Below are 18,587 nucleotides of genomic sequence, written 5' to 3' on the forward strand. Positions count from 1 at the left end.
CTTCATTTTTGGAGGGGGGAAAAGTGCGTCCTATAGGGCGAAAAATACGGTAATTGCCTAGTGAGCGAGTTCCTGGGGATGAGGTTCTGTTTTGAATTGATGCAATTTTGAAAGTGCCACCGTCAAGGGTTTTTTGTTTTTTTGTGGGGGGAGAGAAGAGGGCTGAACAAGATAAAGCAAGACCACACAGAAAAATTACAAACTTTATTGAATAGTTTCAAAACTTGTGACGTGGAGGGGAGGTGGAATTCATCTGAGAACCCCCATTTGGAAAGCCTGCCAAAATGACCCTGGGCATCTTTGGAGACTGACAATGCTTTGTTAATGACGCTTTTGTTTTTCAAAGAGGGGAGTGGATGGGGGGGGGGGGGAGAAGTCAAATAGCCCAGAAGTAACTCTGTTGCTTTGGATAAATCCTAATATACAGAGCCCCTTTGGAAGTTGCTTTCTCCTGAATCGGGGATGGGGGACCTGTGGTACTCGAGACCTTATTGGACTATGATCTCTGCCCATTGGCCATGCTGGCTGGGGCTTATGGGAAATGGAGCCGGGGAACAGGAAGAGGGCCAAAGATTCCCCACCCCTGCTCTGAACGAGCAAAACAAATTGCCCACTCAGGACGCTGGTCCTCAAACGGGCTTCCACACTGAGAAGACAGCTAAGGAGACCCTGAGTGCCTGGCAGGGAACCACTGCAGGGGATTATGGGAAATGCTCTAGGCATTAGCAGTTGGCAGATTTGCACACAGCAAGGCATGGCCTATCCCGCTGGGCCTCACCAGCTGCTCTTTTTGAGGGGAAAGGCTGGGTTCTTGCTGAGGAGGGAAAGCCTGTGTCTGGGCTACACATCTTCAGCAGGATCAGGGAACCTGTGGACCTTCTCCAGATGTCATCAGCCCCAGCCAGCCCCAACCCATCAGTGGGAATTGGGCCCGTAGCAACTTCAGGCCACAATTTCCTCTATCTCCACCATACATTTTCAGTAATAGTTAGCTGGCAATCGATACTTTTTAAATTTCTTTGGGGGGGGTGTTTATTGCATAAAGATAATTATTGTAGGTTGTTTTTTTTACAGAACTACAGTATACAAATATTGTTATAAATAAATCTTCCCTAGCCTGGAGATCTGGGCATCATCAGGAGGGTATCAGGTTGAAGGAGGACGGTAAACATGAAAAACTAGCATCTTTATTGGGGGGCAGGGATTTAGGCTGGAGGCCTTTCCTTCTCACCAGCTACTTTTCTACATGCAGGGACGTGTGTGTATGTGTGTGCGCACATGTGCGTGCATGGAGGAGCATATTGTTACACGAGCAGTCTGAAGTGGCACAGCTCTTTAAGTCTTTAAGGGGAGCAAAGACCAGCTGCAACCCCTCTGCTCCAAATGATAGACTCCTTCTGGGTTCAGCATGGCTGGGAATGATCTGGCTGACAACTGGTCTCTCATCCAACCTCATTTGGCATTACCTCCTGCTAAGTTTCAAAGGTAGACAGAGAGTGTCATTAGGATGCGTAACAGGGCTGGAGTCCAGGTGCTTCTGGACTCCAACTCCCATCAGCCCCAGGCAGCGTGCCAATTGCTCAGGGATGATGGGAGTTGGAGTCCAACATCATCAGGAGGTCCAGACCTGATGTATAATTTTTGTTTTCACCCAACAGCACGTGGGTGTTCTGACATGGAGAGAACTCATGCCTGTGAACTGTTTTCACTGTCTGATTTCCCCCCCTCTGCATTTTGAAGCTGAAAAGATTTGTGGCTTTTAGCGCAAATGGAAAACAGCTTTGGAGATGGGGATCCCACTGCCCTCCAGGTGTTGCTGTACTCCAGTTCCCATCAGCCCCAGGCAGCACAACCTATGCTCAAAGATCATGGGAGCTGGAGTCCAGCAACATCCAGAGGCCTTCAGGTTTCCTACTCCTGCTCTTAATCTTTTGCCAAACCCAACCCCGGCAATCCCACCCTCAAAGTTTGCCCCAACTCTCCACCGCACCATTCCTTTATTCCTTCCCACTTAAAAAGCTCAGAATACATTTACAAATAAATACACGTTTTGCAAGCTGGACAGGTTAACAGAGTTCATTTAAAAACAGTACTTATTTTTAAAAATCCATCAAAACTGAACGGCGTGGTCCAAGAGGGCTCCAAAATGCCAAGTCTCAAGTGCCAGTCTTAGGGAGGGGGGAAACCTCCGGGGTTCTTAAAAGACAGATTGTCTCAAAAAAGACGTTGCTGCTTCTGGTGAAGGTAAGGCTGGTTTTGACATCTTCGGTACATTTCGGTGAGGAAGCCAGCCTGGCTTAGGAAAAACTGAGCTGCGCTTGAATCTAGAATTGCAAAAAAAAAAAGGAGGGGAAACTGGCCTGGGTGCTGTTGTTGACTGGCATCCGTCCGTCTTGGAAGACAATGGAGGAGCCCTAATCTAGCCACATCTGGGGGGAGGTCCAAAAGTTCCCCCAGCCCTGAGCTAATGGCTGCAGCTCAAGCAGGAGGATCAGTTAAAAGTGAGGTGGAGAGGTCAATGTGGTGCAAAAGCACCAGCAGAAGCACCCAATGGGCTCCAGTGGTGCATTTGCAGCACATCAACTTCTTTGCCTTCTTTCTCTCCACCTTCTCCCAGCAAGCAGCAGCAACCCACCTTGCAGGGAAGCTGGTGTAGCGGCTCCACCCAGCGTGTCGCTTTTCACGATGACAATTAAAGTATTAGAGCTTGGAACAACAAAAAATACCTCACTACTTATGCTTAGCTTCAGTTTTTCCCATCTGTAAAATGGGTATAATGCTGACTTTCCTCATGGGATAGCACCGATGACAAGCCCAATAGAGATTGTACAATGTTCTTCTCTGCTGCACCGCTCTCTTTTTAAAATCTTTTGTTGGCTTCTGGTTTAAAATACTCTCTTTTTGAATTATGGGTACATCATTTCATAATAAATACTGTTGTAACTTTGTGGCTTGATTAGCCACTACGGACAGCTATTATAGGGGTATTTAAAAACATTTTATAATAAATATCATATAATAAATAAAACGCTGTTAAGAAATTGCCGTATCGACTGGGCCACTTTGAAGGGTTTGGCACAAGACACTGCTTCACTGGAACAGCTCTTGCCCTTGGCCCTCCTTTAAATTATTATTTTAATATTTAATAGCATTTCTCCACCTCTTACAATTTTTAAAAAATCTCTAAGCAATAGAGATTGACTTGCTAAGTACAACCAAGTCAACATTGCATGTGTTTATGGGGCTCTTGCATTTGCAAAGCACCCCTCCGCAACCACTTTTGCGAGGTAGGCTGGTTATTCCCATTTTACAGAAAGGCAGATTTGACTTGCCTCAGTGGGTCCACTGGTCCACTCACCCAGGTCTCCTGGATCAAAACTCACCTCTTTTATCTGTTGGAACGGCACAGGCTCTGAACCCTACAGCTCTCACTGGCTACCAGTATGCAACCTGACCATGCAGCTTTTTGCCTTTTTTTTTTTTTTTTTGCATAGATAGACGGGCTGTCCTGTTAAAACCAGGGTAAGTGGGAGGTGGATGGGAAAAGAGCAGGGTTCTGGCAGCCCTGCCCATTGAGAAAATCCCATCAAAATCCAAATGAAAACTACAAGAGGGGAAGGGTGCGCCTTGTCATTCCCACATCTTCCTTTTCGTCCCTCTGCTCGGCCGCGTGTCTAGCGTACGCGACGCGGTGTCAGAAGTGGATGGCGTGGGCGAGTCTGGAGCGGCATCCTCTCGTGGTCCGTCCGTAGGAGGGGGTTCTGGGAGGGGGTTGCAAATGCCGCCTGGGGTGGCCAGAGGAGGCACCGGGCACGGAATGGCTGGGCCTGCCACGGGCTCTGAAGGCATGCCGGGCACGTGACTGGGTGGTAGGGGGGTCCCAGCCTCCGGTGGGCCCCAAGGTGGGTTGCTGTTCCCCTGGTACGAGCTGTAGCCAAGGGACGCTCCTTGCGACGGAGACCTCTGGCCAGCGAAGACTGCCGCGATGGCTGCCATGGTGGCCGTTTGCCTCCCCAGGAACTCGCCCAGGTCGTTGTGGGAGCGCTCAATGGCGTTGACCATCAGCTGGGCCGTGGCCCTGTCCTGGCGCCTCTCCTGCTTCCTGTGCTGCCTCTCCTCTTGCCTGGCCCTGTCAAAGGCCTTCAGGTCCTGGCGGTGCAAGCCGCGCATGGCGTCCAAAAGCATGGAAGGGGCCCTCGAAGCTGACTCCACCAGCTGCATGCTGGTCTCAAGGCGCTGCTTCCGGTTCCGCATCCGCCGGTTCCGCATCCGCTCTGCGTTCGTGAGGGGCCTCCGGAATTCTTGAATGGGGCCTGCATAGGTTGGGACACACACAAAAACATAGATTCCCTGTTTGGGACACGTGTTTAACAATAATACAGTGGTACCTCTGGATCCCTTCCGGAGCCCCGTTCACAACATGAGCAGAACGCAACCCGCATCTGCGTGTGCCGCTTCTGCGCATGCGCGTCATGTCATTTTGAGAGTATGCGTGAGCGGCGAAACCCGGAAGTAACCCTTTCCGGTACTTCCAGGTCGCCACGGGACGCAACCTGAAAAGATGTAACCTGAACCGAACGTAACAAGCGGTATAATAATAATAATAATAATAATAATAATAGAACATTAAAAACATGATAAAAGATCAAACATTAAAAAGTTCCACAGGGCGGGCGTCACTACTGAGAAGGCATGTCCAAAGTCTGCTTTGGGGGCTTAATCTGGCCCACTGGTCAGTTTAATCTGGCCCCTGTGGCAGTTTATTTCCTGGAGTAAAATCCTAAAAAAAGCTCAACAATTTGTCAACAACTTTGGTTGGCCCTCACGTGTGTTCACTTTATCAAATCTGGCCCTCTTTGAAAAAAGTTTGGACACCCCTGTGTAGCTTCACTTCTTGCAGCGTGGGAACCGGCAGAAGGCCCTCAGAGCTGGACCTCAGTGTCCAGGCTGAGCAATGAGGGTGGAGACGCTCCTTCAGGTGTACAACACCTAAGCCACTATGCCTCTGGCTCCCCGCCCCACGAAGGCACCGTTCTCTTAACAACAATGCAAAATAGGCCCAAACAGTTGAGACAAAGAAGTGTAGGCCTCAGAAGCGCCATGCCTGCCTTTCTCTGCAGGAATCTCTGGATTGGTTCCTAATCTGGCCTTCTAACTGGGAGCTGCAATATAAAAGCTCTCTGTATCCCAGGTCCTCATCCATTCAGAGATTTTGACGGCAAATTCAGGAGGAGTTCCTCAGCCAGAGCCTGCTTCTCTTGGCTTCACCTCCTGTCCTCCTTTGGTTCCCTTTTCCCTTGCAGTGTGCGACACTTCTCTGGATACTGACTGCCGGCTGTTAACTTGAGCAACATGGAATTTTTGTTTTGCTCACCAGAACTGACACAAAAGCAGGATTCCACCAGCCCCAAAACTCGAGGCCACATAGTATTATCACTGTTGTTGTTTTAGTCCCTTCACTCTAAGGTCCCAGGGCAAATAAGACACAATATCAAAACAGTTTAAAACAACTGAAAGAAATAAGGTGGGTCCCAAAAATAGACATATCAAGCTTCAAAAGCTTGAATTGGAATTACAGCAAATAGCATATAGACCAGGCATAGGCAGCCTTCGACCCTCCAGATGTTTTGGACTACAATTCCCATCATCCCTGACCACTGGTCCTGTTAGCTAGGGATCATGGGAGTTGTAGGCCAAAACATATGGCAGGCCGAAGGTTGCCTATGCCCTATATAGGCAGTTGTATAGTTATGCCAAGTGAGAGAGGAGCTCCAGGTTTATGCTGCCCATGACCAAAGTTTGCAGCGTCTGGGACCTTTTAGTTTAGAGAAAAGACAAGAGGTGACAGGACACAAGTTTGTTGACAAAGTCGATAAGAGAAAAGCTTTTCTCCCTCTCTCATATCACGAATATCCAATGAAACTGAATGTTGGGGGACTCAAGTACTTCATGTAGGGCAAAGTAGAACTAGGGAACTTGGTCCTCCAGGAGGCAGTGAAGGCCCCCAACTTAAATGTCTTTAAAGGAGGATTATACATGTGGCGTTTGCCCTCCTAGGTGTGTGACATCATACTGGGTTCATAAGGAAAGGGTTAACTAATTGTAAAATGACTAACCAATGGGAACCCAAGGGGAGGAGTTGGAGTTCGAGTTAGGGTGGTTGAGAAGACAGTCTGGAGTTAGAAGAGACAGAGAGGATAAGTCTGTGGGTTGGGCTAGTCTGATGTGAGAATTTGTTAAGAGGAGTCAGTCAAACAGTTGAGTCAGATGGTATTAGGAAGGTATAGGCCGGTAAAGAAACTAAAGTTAAGATACTGACAGGAATTTTATCTGAGAAACCATAAACTTGTTAATGTTTATAAAATAAACTTGTTTATTTGGTTCGATTTTAACAACTGTCTGGACTCAGTGTTTTACCCGAGAGTAACGGGTTGGTGGCAGCAGGGAAGCGAGCACAGTGGCGGCACAGGGATCAATAGACCGTCAAACGTCCGGGGACCCTGTGTGAACGCCACAATACCCAATCAAGGAGGGCAAGGCTACTAGCCTTCACAATCGGAAGCAGCATGCTTCTGAATGCTGGAAACCCCAGGAAGCAGAGTGCTGCTGTGTTCAGGTCCCACCTGGAAGGTTTCCTGCAGGCATCTGGTTGGCCACTGTGAGAACAGGAGGCTGGACTTGATCCAGCAGAGATCTTCTTATGCTCAAAACAGATCCAACAATCTGTAGACTCCCCCCTTCTCCAGAGACAGAGGTCTGATTCGTGCCATAGACCTTGAAGGACCAGAGACGCCTTAGACTGGGCTCCCACAAAGTGTTCAAAATTAACTCCGGTGTAGCTGCCTCAAAGAATCCTTACCATACGGCCTGAGACTCCTGCCTCCCTCAGGCACAGGTTCCCGGGAGATCAGCGTTCTCCCGGCATTGGGCGGTGCTCTCTCTGGCACAACAGGATTCGGAGCCTGTGGTCCGATGGCAGGAAACGCCACCGGCTGGGCCAGGGGCGGGTACTGCATTGGCAGCGCCACTGTAGGGTAGTGTACCTGTTGCGCCACTGAGGGGTATTGCTGCGGCATGGGGGTGTTCACCACCACCTCATCAAACGTCCATAGAGCCTGGAAAGAGCAAAGAGGAAAGATCAGGCCAGGGAGGGACTGGCGATGCTGCTTGGAAGAAACTCTGTGCTGCAAAATGACTCTCCATTCAAACCAGACCAGACCAACATTACCTACATGTTTATAGTTTTAATTCTACTAATGTCAAATTGTATTTTAGTGATGGATTTTTCTTTTTTTTATATACAGTCGTACCTTGGTTCTCGAACTTAATCCGTTCCGGGAGTTTATACGACTCCTGAAACCGTTCGAAAACCAAGGTGCGGTTTCCGATTGGCTGCAGGAGCTTCCTGCAATCAAGTGGAAGCCACGTTGGACATTCAGCTTCCAAAAAATGTTCGCAAACCGGAACACTTACTTCCAGGTTTGCAGTGTTCAGGAGCCAAAACGTACGAGTACCAAGGCGTTTGAGAACCAAGGTACGACTGTATAGAATTTTTATTAAATATTTCTGTTTTATATGTTAGAATATTCATTTAAACAACCTTAAAATATCAATGGGACACGGGTGGCGCTGTGGGTTAAACCACAGAGCCTAGGACTTGCTGATCAGAAGGTCGGCGGTTCGAATCCCTGCAACAGGGTGAGCTCCCGTTGCTCAGTCCCTGCTCCTGCCAACCTAGCAGTTCGAAAACATGTCAAAGTGCAAGTAGATAAATAGGTATCCTTTAAGGTAAAGGTAAAGGTAAAGGGACCCCTGACCATTAGGTCCAGTTGTGACCGACTCTGGGGTTGCGGTGCTCATCTTGCTTTATTGGCTGAGGGAGCCGGCGTTTGTCCGCAGACAGCTTCCGGGTCATGTGGCCAGCATGACTAAGCTGCTTCTGGCGAACCAGAGCAGTGCATGGAAATGCCGTTTTCCTTCCTGCCAGAGCAGTAGCTATTTATCTACTTGCACTTTGATGTGCTTTCAAACTGCTAGGTTGGCAGGAGCAGGGACCGAGCAACAGGAGCTCATCCCATCATCAAAGGGCTCCCTTTACCTTTACCTAAAATATCAATGACTTCCCTTCTTCTCTTTCCATTGTTCATTTCGCATACTGTAAATTGCTGCATATTTTACATGAACTAAACCATTCAGTATTCCAATATCAGATCCGTCTAAACTTATTTACACTGTTGAATTTATCTTAATGCTGCCAATGTTTTCAAATGTACACAATTTCTCCCTATATATTCAATAAACATTTTCCAATCTTCTTTAAACATATGTTCTTCTTGTTCTAAGACAGTCAGCCCTGTTGGATTGGACAAAAGGTCCGTCTAGTTTGGATTCCTGTTCCGAAAAGGGGCAAACAAACTTTTGGAAACCTCTGATGAAGCCTCTGATGCAAGAACCCACCACTGTTCTCCATCCCCCAGCAACCGGTGTTCAAAGGTACACTTCGTCTGAGCATGGAGGCTCCTCAGCTGTCATCAGCAGTATACACACACACACACTTAATGGTTTTCCTAAATGCTTTCATTAAAGCTGGTCCTGTTTCTTACATTATTTCACAACCGTACAAACACACACAAAGTTTGCAGTCTGTTAGGGCTATTCACACATTACGTTCAGTGAGTGTACAACCAGTGTACAGAAACTGCACATACACTATTCCTATGTAATCTTCAATGAGTGTACAGTCTGTGCATTCCTCCAGGATTTCCTTCTGGTCTAGCATTTTGTTTTCACATAATGGGGTGTGGGAAATAAGTTGTCTCTTCTTTCCCCGCCCCCATTTTATTAGAGAACCTTTAAAAAAAAAATTACCTGCTGCTCTTTTCTCTGGGCTTCTCGCTGCCTCATCAGGAAGTCTTCTGACAAGGCGACTGCTTGGGCGCAGGTTTCTGGGCTGTGCTCCCGGACCCAGTTCTGGATTTCCTGGGGCAGGACTGTCAGGAACTGCTCCACGACCACGGCCTCCAGGATCTGCTCCTTGCTGTGCCTCTCGGGCCTCAGCCACTGGTGGCAGAGCTCCTGCAACTGCCGGCAGACTTCCCGGGGCCCCTCGGCCTCCAGGTAGCGATGGCGTCGGAAGCGCTGGCGCCGCACCTCCATGCTGACCGTGTCATCACCAGGGGTCTCCTCCTTCACACTCCCATAGCCCCTTCGCTCTCGGTGCCCTGAGCCACTGTAGACTGGCTGGGCTTCCCGGCTAAGGCCCGGCAGGCTCTGGGCTACCCACCCTCCGGGGGGCCACTGGCTCGGGTTGGCAGCTGCCTCATAGGAGGTCTGGAATGAATTGGTGTCCCACTGCAAGGGCTTGTGCAGTGGTGGGTTCCGCCACCCTGGCTGGGGATAGGCCACTGTCTTGGGGAACTCCTGCCTCTGGGCCTCCCAGTGCTGTTGCAGACCCTCGTCCGGCTCCTGCTTCACCTGCTGAGGAGCTTCCCCGGCCAAAAACTCCCGCATGGAGCCAACCGGAAGGAAGCGGGAAGCTGCCCCTCCCCCTAGTTCGTGACCAGATGGGTCTTGCGCCTCCATTTTCATCGCTGGCTGCATTCCTGGTTCTGGAGCACCCTGGAACTGCAGGTGGAGGGTAGCTGTTTCCCCTCTCCCCGTAGCCATATTGTGTCAACCCACAAGGGAAATTCCTGTCTCGCGTCGGAGGTAGGCAAGGCGAGGCCCGTGGGCCAAATCTGGCCACCCGATTGATACCCTCTTGCCTCTCCCCAAAGGCAAAAGCAGAGGTAAAGGAGGGGAGCAGACAGACTTGCAGGGAGAAGGGGGCTTGTCGGCAGGCTCCAGTTGGGGGTGGGTGGGGGTGCCTGCCCACCCCCAATTCCTCGGAGCAGGTATTCTGGTAAAACTAGCCACCAAATGGAAGCTTAAGTCCACAGCAGAGATGGGAAATCATCTGGCAGGAGGATAATGCTGTTCTGTTGGTGTCGCAAGGCGAATGGCCCAATCCAAGCAGAGCCTTCAGGGTCTTCAGGGCAAGATACAGGAGCTGGAAATGTCTTCGTGTGCTTTGCACCTGCAGGAGGGAGGGGAATAAAGATTCCTTACTCTTACTGTAGGAAGACTGCTTTCTCCAGTATGAATCCTCACAGAAGGCCTGACTGCAAGCCCAGAGCAGTGACTCGGCCAGAAACATAAGAGGCAGACTCACGGATGGTGCCATTCCGCTATGTAGGGAGTAACTGAGTAACTCTGTAATTTGAAAGAGATGCTTGTTCCCGTGTTCTGTACAACTGCGTCTCTGATGCTGAGGGAACCTTCCCCTGTTTGGGCTCAAGTCAATAGGCATGGGCAGGTGGCAGGATCCCATCCTCCAGGAATCCTCGTCCTAAGCTGTTTAGGGCTCTAAGAAGTCGCACCCAACACTTTGATCAGGGATTGGAGACAGACCCGAAGGCCAGTCCAGCTACAATAGCAATAGAGTTATTTGCTCCAAAGTTCATGAGTGTTGCACCAAGGGGGAAAATTTAAGGCGGCAGCGGTGGGGGTGTGTGTGTTAGACCAGGCAGCATGGGTCCTGCAAACCGCCCAAGGATTCCAGTTGCCAGCGCCCAGCTCTGCCAAGTCCAGAGAAATGTTCCAAATTTTTAACTAAGGGGGGGGGGACTATCTTCATCTTCACAGCCCATGAAACACACTTTCTGCACAGCTGGGAGTCATAAATCAGGACAGACACAGAGGCCGTCCGCAAAGAAGTGGAACGAGGGGTGACAGGAAAAAGGTGTGCTCAAAGATTGTGTGAATGAACACAAGAGGACTGTGGCAGGAAGCAGGTGGCATGCATGGAGGGCAAGGGCCAACACACTGGATTATGCGGGAACGCAGGAAGTTGCGTTACACAGAAGCAGGTCTCCAGGGTTTCAGGCAGGGGTCTCCCCCCCCCCCGATGGTTTTGCTCCAGTCAGAGGCAATAATGCATCTGAATACGAGTTGCCGGAAACCACAGGAAGGTGTGTGTGTGTGTGGGGGGGTGCTCCTGTGTTCATGTCCTGTTCATCGCAGGTTTCCCCACAGGCCAGCCACGGTGAGACTAGGATGCTGGACTAGATGGGCCACTGGCCTGATTCAGCAGAGCCCTCCTTATGTTTGTATATTCTTAGTTCCCAGGGACTGAACCTGGGGCCTTCTGGAGGCAGAGCAGATGTCCCACCACTCAGCTGTGCTCCTTGGATAACATATGGGGACTGAAGGAAGTGTCAAGGAGTGTGAGCGGAGAGACAGAAGTCTGAGGTGGGAGGGAGCGAAATCTGCAGACCAACTTTCTGCAAAAAACCTAGCAAAGAGCTGCCAGGTGTTGGTGAATCTTCCTGCTTATTCTCTGGCTGAGGGCCCGAACCTCCTTTCAATATTTTGATACATGCAAGCAGGGGCTGGGGTAGGGGGCTGCAGCGGTTTGACAGGAGTGCTGGACAGCTCTCTTAGAGCCACACAAACCCTGCCTGCAGCTGCACGGCTCTTAGCCCCCATCCGCTGAACATAATCTCATACAGTAGTTGTTTATGTGGCATCTCTAACGCTTTCTATGCAATTGACAGGCGATGCGAAGAAAGGAAAGAGGGACGAGGAGGGCAAAGAAAACGCAAGCAAAAACCCAGTTTAAAAATTGGGCAGCGCCGGTGCCCTTCCTTTGTTCCCAGGATTATATCATTCTCTCTCTGTTTCCCCCCGCCTCCCGTCCTTGCAGAGTCTGCACTACACCCCCCCCCATCCATCCCCTCCTGGCTCTGCTCTTGAATTGGGTGGAGAAGCAGCACAGAGCCCCTCCTGCCCCACTTGATCTGGGTGAAAGGGTTTTTTTTGGGGGGTGGGGAGCTGTCTCTTTAGGGGGGGCTACATGCTTGCCCCTCCCCCTGTCTCCTCCATCCCTCGCTCTCCCCCTCCTCCCCCCCTTCCCTGCTCATCTCCCCCCTCTTTCCGCCCTCCCCCACCCCGCCCCGCAGATCATCTCGACCCACCTCTCGCCGGCTGCAGACTCCGGATCCTCCCGCAGCCCCCCAGGCGCCCGAGTTTTAGATGCAGCCCGAGAGGCTGCTGCTGCTGCTGCTGCTTCCCACCCAAGCCAAGAGGAAAGCACAGGAAGAGGAAACTCGCCCGACCTCGCACTTCCGGGTTTGTCTAGGCGCAGGGGGCGCCGCTCGTTTTAACCCTTCAGACGGGAAGCGAAGGAAAAAAGGAGGGAGCAGCGTCTTTCGCTGCGATCTGTGACTGAGTGGATTTCTCAAGGACCAAAGGCTTTGTTGTGCATAGTCAGGGCCTTGTTTATTTATATAAAGGAGCTTGTTCCCCTTCAAAGTTGGGGCTTTATTGTCCCAACAGGCTTTTGGGAACTGACTGTTTTTAAGGAAAGGGCTGGTGCTGTGATGTTTTTAATGATACTTATCTGTATGTTTTAACAGATTATTTGCAATGTTTATGAAATATACTCAGAGTCGCAAAGTGATTTCATGCTCTTTATTCAGCTCATAGTGGTGAGGAGGAATGAATGAAAGTCCCCTCAAGGTATCTGCTTTATATACATTATTTACACAATGGGCTGCACATGATTGGCTAATTCCGGAATTCTACTGTAAGTCAATCAGGTTGTGGATTCACTTCTATCTGGAGCATGATTGGGTGGTTCCTGCCAACCAATCATACTGCTGCATTGTTCTAGGACCAATCAGACTGCTGCATTCTGAATCCTATTGTTCTAGGACCAATCAGACTGCTGCCTTTTGGATCCTATTGTTCTAGGACCAATCAGACTGCTGCAGTTTGGATCCTATTCAACTCAGTACATAACACCCCTCCCCTCTAAGTTCCAGTCCTGCCCGGGAGGTCGCATTCATAGTCCTCAAGGTACGCCGGCGGCCTATGTGTGCGTTGCGGCCTGGGTGTTCCCTGGTCCGGGGTTCAGGTTCTGGCTCGTGTTCCAATGATGCTGGCTGTGATGGGGCTGTATGGTCTGGCACAACCGGCTCGCTCAGTCGTGGTTCTGGTTCCAGTGTCCTTTCGGCCTCACGGGTCCTCTCTGTATTTACTGATTCTGCCTCTCCTGCTTGCCCCTGCTGCTCTATGGGCCTCACTGCCCCACTGTTCCCTTGGGACTCCTCTGACCTGTCCTCCTCCTCCTGGTTTTCTCCCGGGAATCGTCGCCGTATCTGGTCGCAGTGGCGGCGCCAGCATTGCCCCCCATCTGTTAGCACCTCGTACGACACGGGGCCAGTGACCCTGGTGACTGTGGCGGGTACCCATGCAGGGCCTGCCCCAAAATTCTTTGCATACACTGGGTCCTGGGCCTCGAAGGTCCGGGGGTTCCTGCCTTCCCCCACCACTACCTCATCCTGAGCTCTATCGGGGTGAAGGTGGTCCAATCTGATTGCAAGGCGCCAACCCATTAGTAGTTCAGCGGGGCTCCGGCCAGTTGTTGAACTGGGGGTGCTGTGCTGTGCTAGAAGGAATGTGGCAAGGCGGTACTCCCAATCCCCTTGCGTCATGCGGCGAAGGGTGTCCTTGGTGGTCCGCACCATGCGTTCTGCTTGGCCATTGGTGGCCGGGTGGAATGGCGCCGAACGGATGTGGCGGATGGCGTTCTGCGGTGTGAAGGTTTGGAATTCTCCTGACGTAAATGCAGTCCCGTTGTCTGAGATGAGAGTGTCAGGGAGCCCGTGGGTTGCAAACAGCCTGCGTAGTACCCGGATGGCTGCGGACGTAGAAGTGGACGGTACCAGTGTGACTTCCAGCCATTTGGTGTAGGAGTCCACCACTATGAAGAATGTTTTCCCCTGAAAGGGGCCAGCGAAGTCCACATGCAGGCGTGACCATGGTGCTCGGGCGGATTCCCAGGACTGGACTGGGGCCCTTGGGGGATCTGGGCGGGATTCTTGGCAGGCCTGGCAGTGTTTGACCCAGGCCTCTATCTCTCCGTCGATCCCCGGCCACCACACATAACTCCTGGCAAGGGCCTTCATTCTTACAACCCCTGGGTGTGTCTCATGTAGGGCTGTGAGGACCCTTTTGCGGAGGGGCTGGGGAACAATGACCCTGCTTCCCCATAACAGGCACCCCTTGTGGGCCGACAGTTCATGTTTGCGGGTTGTGTAGCCGGCGAATTCTGGCCTGGGGCTGCTGCTGGGCCATCCCCTCCACACCCAGTCCAGGACCCGGGAGATGACCCTATCTTTCTTGGAATGGTGTGCAACTTCTTGTGCCTGAATGGGGCGGTCGGGAAGCAGCTCCAGGCTCATAACCTCTTGTGCAGGTGCTGGGTCGGGGCCTGTTTCCGGTAGTGGTAGCCTGCTGAGGGCGTCCGCATGGCCCATCGCCTTCCCAGGGCGGTGAATCAGTGCATACTGGTAGCTGGCAAGGAAAATTGACCACCTGAGGACGCGAGGAGACAGCACTTGGGGGGTCTGCTTTTCGAGGGCAAACAAGCCTGGCAACGGCTTGTGGTCAGTCACCACGGTGAAGGGCCACCTGTACAAGAAATCATGGAATTTTTTAACTCCCTTCACGATTGCCAGACCCTCCTTGTCGATTTGCGAGTAGTTCCGCTCGGTTGCGTTGAGTGTCTGGGAAAAGTATGCCACCGGTACCTCTCTTCCATCCGGGAGTTGGTGTCCCAGGACAGCGCCAATGCCATAGGGTGAGGCGTCGCATGCTAGCACCACCGGCAGCCTCTCGTCGAAGTGTGCCGAGACCGAGTTTGAGACAAGCAAGTCCTTGACTGCCTGGAATGCGGCCTCCTGGCGCTGGCCCCACACCCAAGGGGCCCGCATGTCCAGGAGTCTGTGTAGGGGCTCCGCTACCGCCGCCTTGTGGGGAAGGAAGGAATGGTAAAAGTTCAATAGTCCCAAGAAGGCCTGAAGTTGTCTTGTTCTTGGGCGCTGGGGCATCACAAATGGCCCGTACCTTGTCCCCAGTCGGGTGGACCCCTTCTGCGTCCACCATAAATCCCAGAAAGCCCACCTGAGGCACTCCTAGTAGACATTTTTCCCACTTCACCTTGAGACCCGCCGTCTGGAAATGGTGCAGAACGGTGCGGAGGCGGTCCTCAAACTCCTCGGGTGTGGGCCCGGCAATCAACACATCATCGAAGAAGGGGGTGACGCCAGGAATCCCTTTAAGGAGAGAGTCCATTAGATTCTGGAATATGCCTGGTGCCACACTGACACCGAATTGCAGCCGCTTTACCCTGAACGCTCCTCTGTGCGTCACAATCGTCTGTGCCTCTGCTGTGGCCTCATCTACTGGCAGCTGTTGATATGCTTGGGCCAGGTCCAGCTTGCCAAAAATTTTCGACCCAGCCAGGGTAGCAAGGACATGGCTGACCACTGGCACTGGGTATGCATGGGTCGTGAGGGCCTTGTTTATGGTACATTTGTAGTCAGCACAGATGCGGACCAAACCATTAGGCTTGACGGGTGTGATGATTGGGGTTTCCCAGGGGGCATTAGGCACCGGCTCCATCACTCCTTGCTCCACGAGTCGGTCCAATTCCTCGTCTATATGGGGTTTCAGGGCGAACAGGACCCGGCAGGCCTTGAGCCTGACCGGTTGTACTGCGGGGTCAAGCTGTAGAGCAATGGGGGGGCCCGTATACTGTCCCAATTTCCCATTGAAAACCCCTGGAAATTCCTTGCATATGGCATCCACGTCCACTTGTAAGGTAGTGTGGTTCACCCCGGTGACGGCTAGCCCCAGTGGTCCAAACCATGCCAATCCCAGTAAGCTAATGTAGGGGCCCTTGACCACAAGCAAGTCCAGTTGCCACGTCCGCCCTCGGTACTGCACCCTGAAGGTCCCCACCCCCATTGTGGGGACCTTACGTTTCTGGAAGTCCCGGAGGGTGAATGGGGCCGGCCTGAGTTTGGGACCCCCAGTAGGACACAGTTTCCTTAAGGTCCTTGCCGAGATCATGGATAGAGTTGAACCCGTGTCAAGCTCCATGCGGCATGGGGCCCCCTCTATCTGTACCTCTACATAAATTTTCTCTACGTTGGGGTGGGGCAACTGGTATACCTGGAAGTCCGTGAGCTCCGTCGAGTTGCCTTGGTGTGTTGGGCCCCGGGACCTGGGGCTCTTGGATTGGTCATCTGATGCCTGGTGTCGGGTGGGCCAAGCCCAACACACCCGGGCGATGTGTCCCAATTTTCTGCACTGCCTGCACTCTGCGTTGCGGAAACGGCAGGTCCTCCTCTCGTGACTTTCTCCACAGCTTGCGCAGTTCCCTCCTTCTCGTTGAGGCAGCTGTGGTATGTGGGCTGCTTGAGTGCGCTGCTGTACTCGGTGCACCTCCTCCCTGTTGGATCCTGAGTCGTCGGTGAGGTCTTCGTGGTGGACCCTCGGTTGGGACGGCTGGCTCGGCCGTGCCTCTTGCGTCGACCTCTCGGCAGCTTCTGTTGCCAGGGCCTCCTCCAGAGCGACCTGGAACGTTAGGTTCTTCTTAGCGTAGAGGTGTCGTTGCAGCTTCTCATCCTTCAGGCCACCGATGAGGCGGTCACGAAGCATGTTCTCCAGCTCTGAGAAGTTGCAGAACCGGGCAGCTTGGCGGAGAGAGGTCACAAACCCAGTTATGGTTTCCCCAGGGGCTTGCCGCTTTGCGTAGAAGGCATTTCGACGAGCCACCACTGAGGGCTGTGGCGAAAAGTGCCCCTTCAGCTGTTCCATTATTGTTTTGTATGGAACAGTAGCAACGTCTTCAGGCGCAAGGAGAGCCCGGGTGATTTCAAACGTCTCCTCTCCGCAGACGCTGAAGAATATTGCCCTCTTCTTGGCGTCTTCTTCATCGGTGACCCCTTTGGCTTCTAGGAGGAAGGTGAAACGGGAGGCGTACGCTTCCCAGTCTCCAGATGCTGGGTTGAACGGTGAGAAGCTGCTGTCAGTTGCCATTCTGAGTTCCTTGTGTCCCGGAGCTGAAGCCTGGATACACGGTGCGAGGCAGCGGTGCGGCAGGTGGCGGTACTGCGGTGCTGTGTGTGGCAGTCAGCTCAGCGGGATCCCACCTTCGTCGCCAGTGAAATATACTCAGAGTCGCAAAGTGATTTCATGCTCTTTATTCAGCTCATAGTGGTGAGGAGGAATGAATGAATTAAAAGGATCCAAACTGCAACAGTCTGATTGGTCCTAGAACAATAGGATCCAAAAGGCAGCAGTCTGATTGGTCCTAGAACAATAGGATTCAGAATGCAGCAGTCTGATTGGTCCTAGAACAATGCAGCAGTATGATTGGTTGGCAGGAACCACCCAATCATGCTCCAGATAGAAGTGAATCCACAACCTGATTGGCTTACAGTAGAATTCCGGAATTAGCCAATCATGTGCAGCCCATTGTGTAAATAATGTATATAAAGCAGATACTTTGAGGGGACATTCATTCCTCCTCACCACTATGAGCTGAATAAAGAGCATGAAATCACTTTGCGACTCTGAGTATATTTCAGAACCACTGTTGTCATGGATAGAAATCTAGTTATTGATTATAAAATGCAAATAAGGGCAGAGGATCTGCTTTTTGGGATGCTTTCAATCAAGGAAACACAGGTTGTGACAGAACACCCTGCATTGGTTAATTGCATAGAATCTCCTGCCTGGAGGACGAAGGGAGGAAGTATTTTTAGAATTTAAGACAGTAAGACTTCCTTTATTTCCTGCCTACCCACGCTTATTGGTGGGAAAGCCCATCAGTTGGATAATGCACTTGCAGACTGCTGCGAAGTACTGTCTAAAAATTATGTTATTCATAACAGGACTCTAATGCCCACTTTCCATCTCAGGCAATTAGCCATTAATTCTTTTGTCATTTATTAGTTTTATGTAAAAAACAAATTATTTTTTCCCTATGGTTATGTTTTAATAAGAAAATAAGTTATAGGGAGAGTAGACCCATTTTAATGAACCTATTGATTTTAATATGTTCTTAGTAGGGCGAACATTGTATACAACTGTTCAGTTTACACACTGTGTATATCTGTCCCCGGTTCTTAAAAGTTTTGAAACGAAGAGCAGCTACTTCTGAGCAAATCAGTTGTTTATGTCCCACCCCACACAATCTGCTTTCTGAACAGGCTCCAGTTATTATGGGCACCTGTAACAAAATGTTGCAGCATGAAACGATCCCTGTTCACCAGGCTATTGCATTTCATTCCTGCCCCGCTGATTTTCTGTACTCCCCCCACCTTCCACAATCGTTACCATTCTGTGACTACTTGTCCTACCCGACCCACACCTTTTTTCTTTTTCTTAAAGGAATATATATTCCAGGGTTTTCACTGCAAAACTTTCTGATAATGCATAAATTCTCTTCTGACCAATGTACTATGGATACCTTGGGAAAACAGAGGAGAAGATCACATGAATTTTCACCATGTTTAAAAAATAATAATCAGAAACTAATCTGGAGAACTGCACAAGATCAGAAAGATAAAAACTGAAATTGAAATGGTTAGATTCATCCATCCCTATCCAAATTTTGGTGTCTGCTAGGCAGACTCACTCAAGAGGATCAGAGGGCATCCCTTCCAGGGTCCGATGGGTCTTCATTATACGGC

The 18,587-nt window shown here is 51.0% G+C and overlaps 1 protein-coding gene across 1 annotated transcript; it reads right to left on the bottom strand.

Moving 5' to 3' along the window:
• Window positions 1-189: 189 nt before the first annotated feature.
• LOC310756755 (uncharacterized protein) lies at window positions 190-12,160 on the bottom strand. Its single transcript, XM_083601425.1, has 4 exons — window positions 12,015-12,160; window positions 8,869-10,075; window positions 6,860-7,115; window positions 190-4,313 (listed from the first exon to the last, which is right to left on the bottom strand). The coding sequence occupies exons 2-4, from the start codon at window positions 9,664-9,666 to the stop codon at window positions 3,631-3,633; spliced, it is 1,737 nt and encodes a 578-aa protein (XP_083457551.1). The 5' UTR covers window positions 9,667-10,075; window positions 12,015-12,160; the 3' UTR covers window positions 190-3,630.
• Between the last annotated feature and the right edge of the window lie 6,427 nt (window positions 12,161-18,587).

Source organism: Podarcis filfolensis (genome assembly GCF_964270895.1).
Source record: "Podarcis filfolensis genome assembly, chromosome: 2".
Taxonomy (NCBI): Eukaryota; Metazoa; Chordata; class Lepidosauria; order Squamata; family Lacertidae; genus Podarcis; species Podarcis filfolensis.

Bases quoted from the DNA above. Each gene is read 5' to 3' on its own strand.
- LOC310756755 (XM_083601425.1), bottom strand. From the start codon at position 9,666: ATGGCTACGGGGAGAGGGGAAACAGCTACCCTCCACCTGCAGTTCCAG. The intron at 7,116-8,868 runs GTAATTTTTTTT...TGCTCTTTCCAG, and splicing joins CCCAGAGAAAAGAGCAGCAG to GCTCTATGGACGTTTGATGA. The intron at 4,314-6,859 runs GTAAGGATTCTT...CAACCTATGCAG, and splicing joins CAGGAGTCTCAGGCCGTATG to GCCCCATTCAAGAATTCCGG.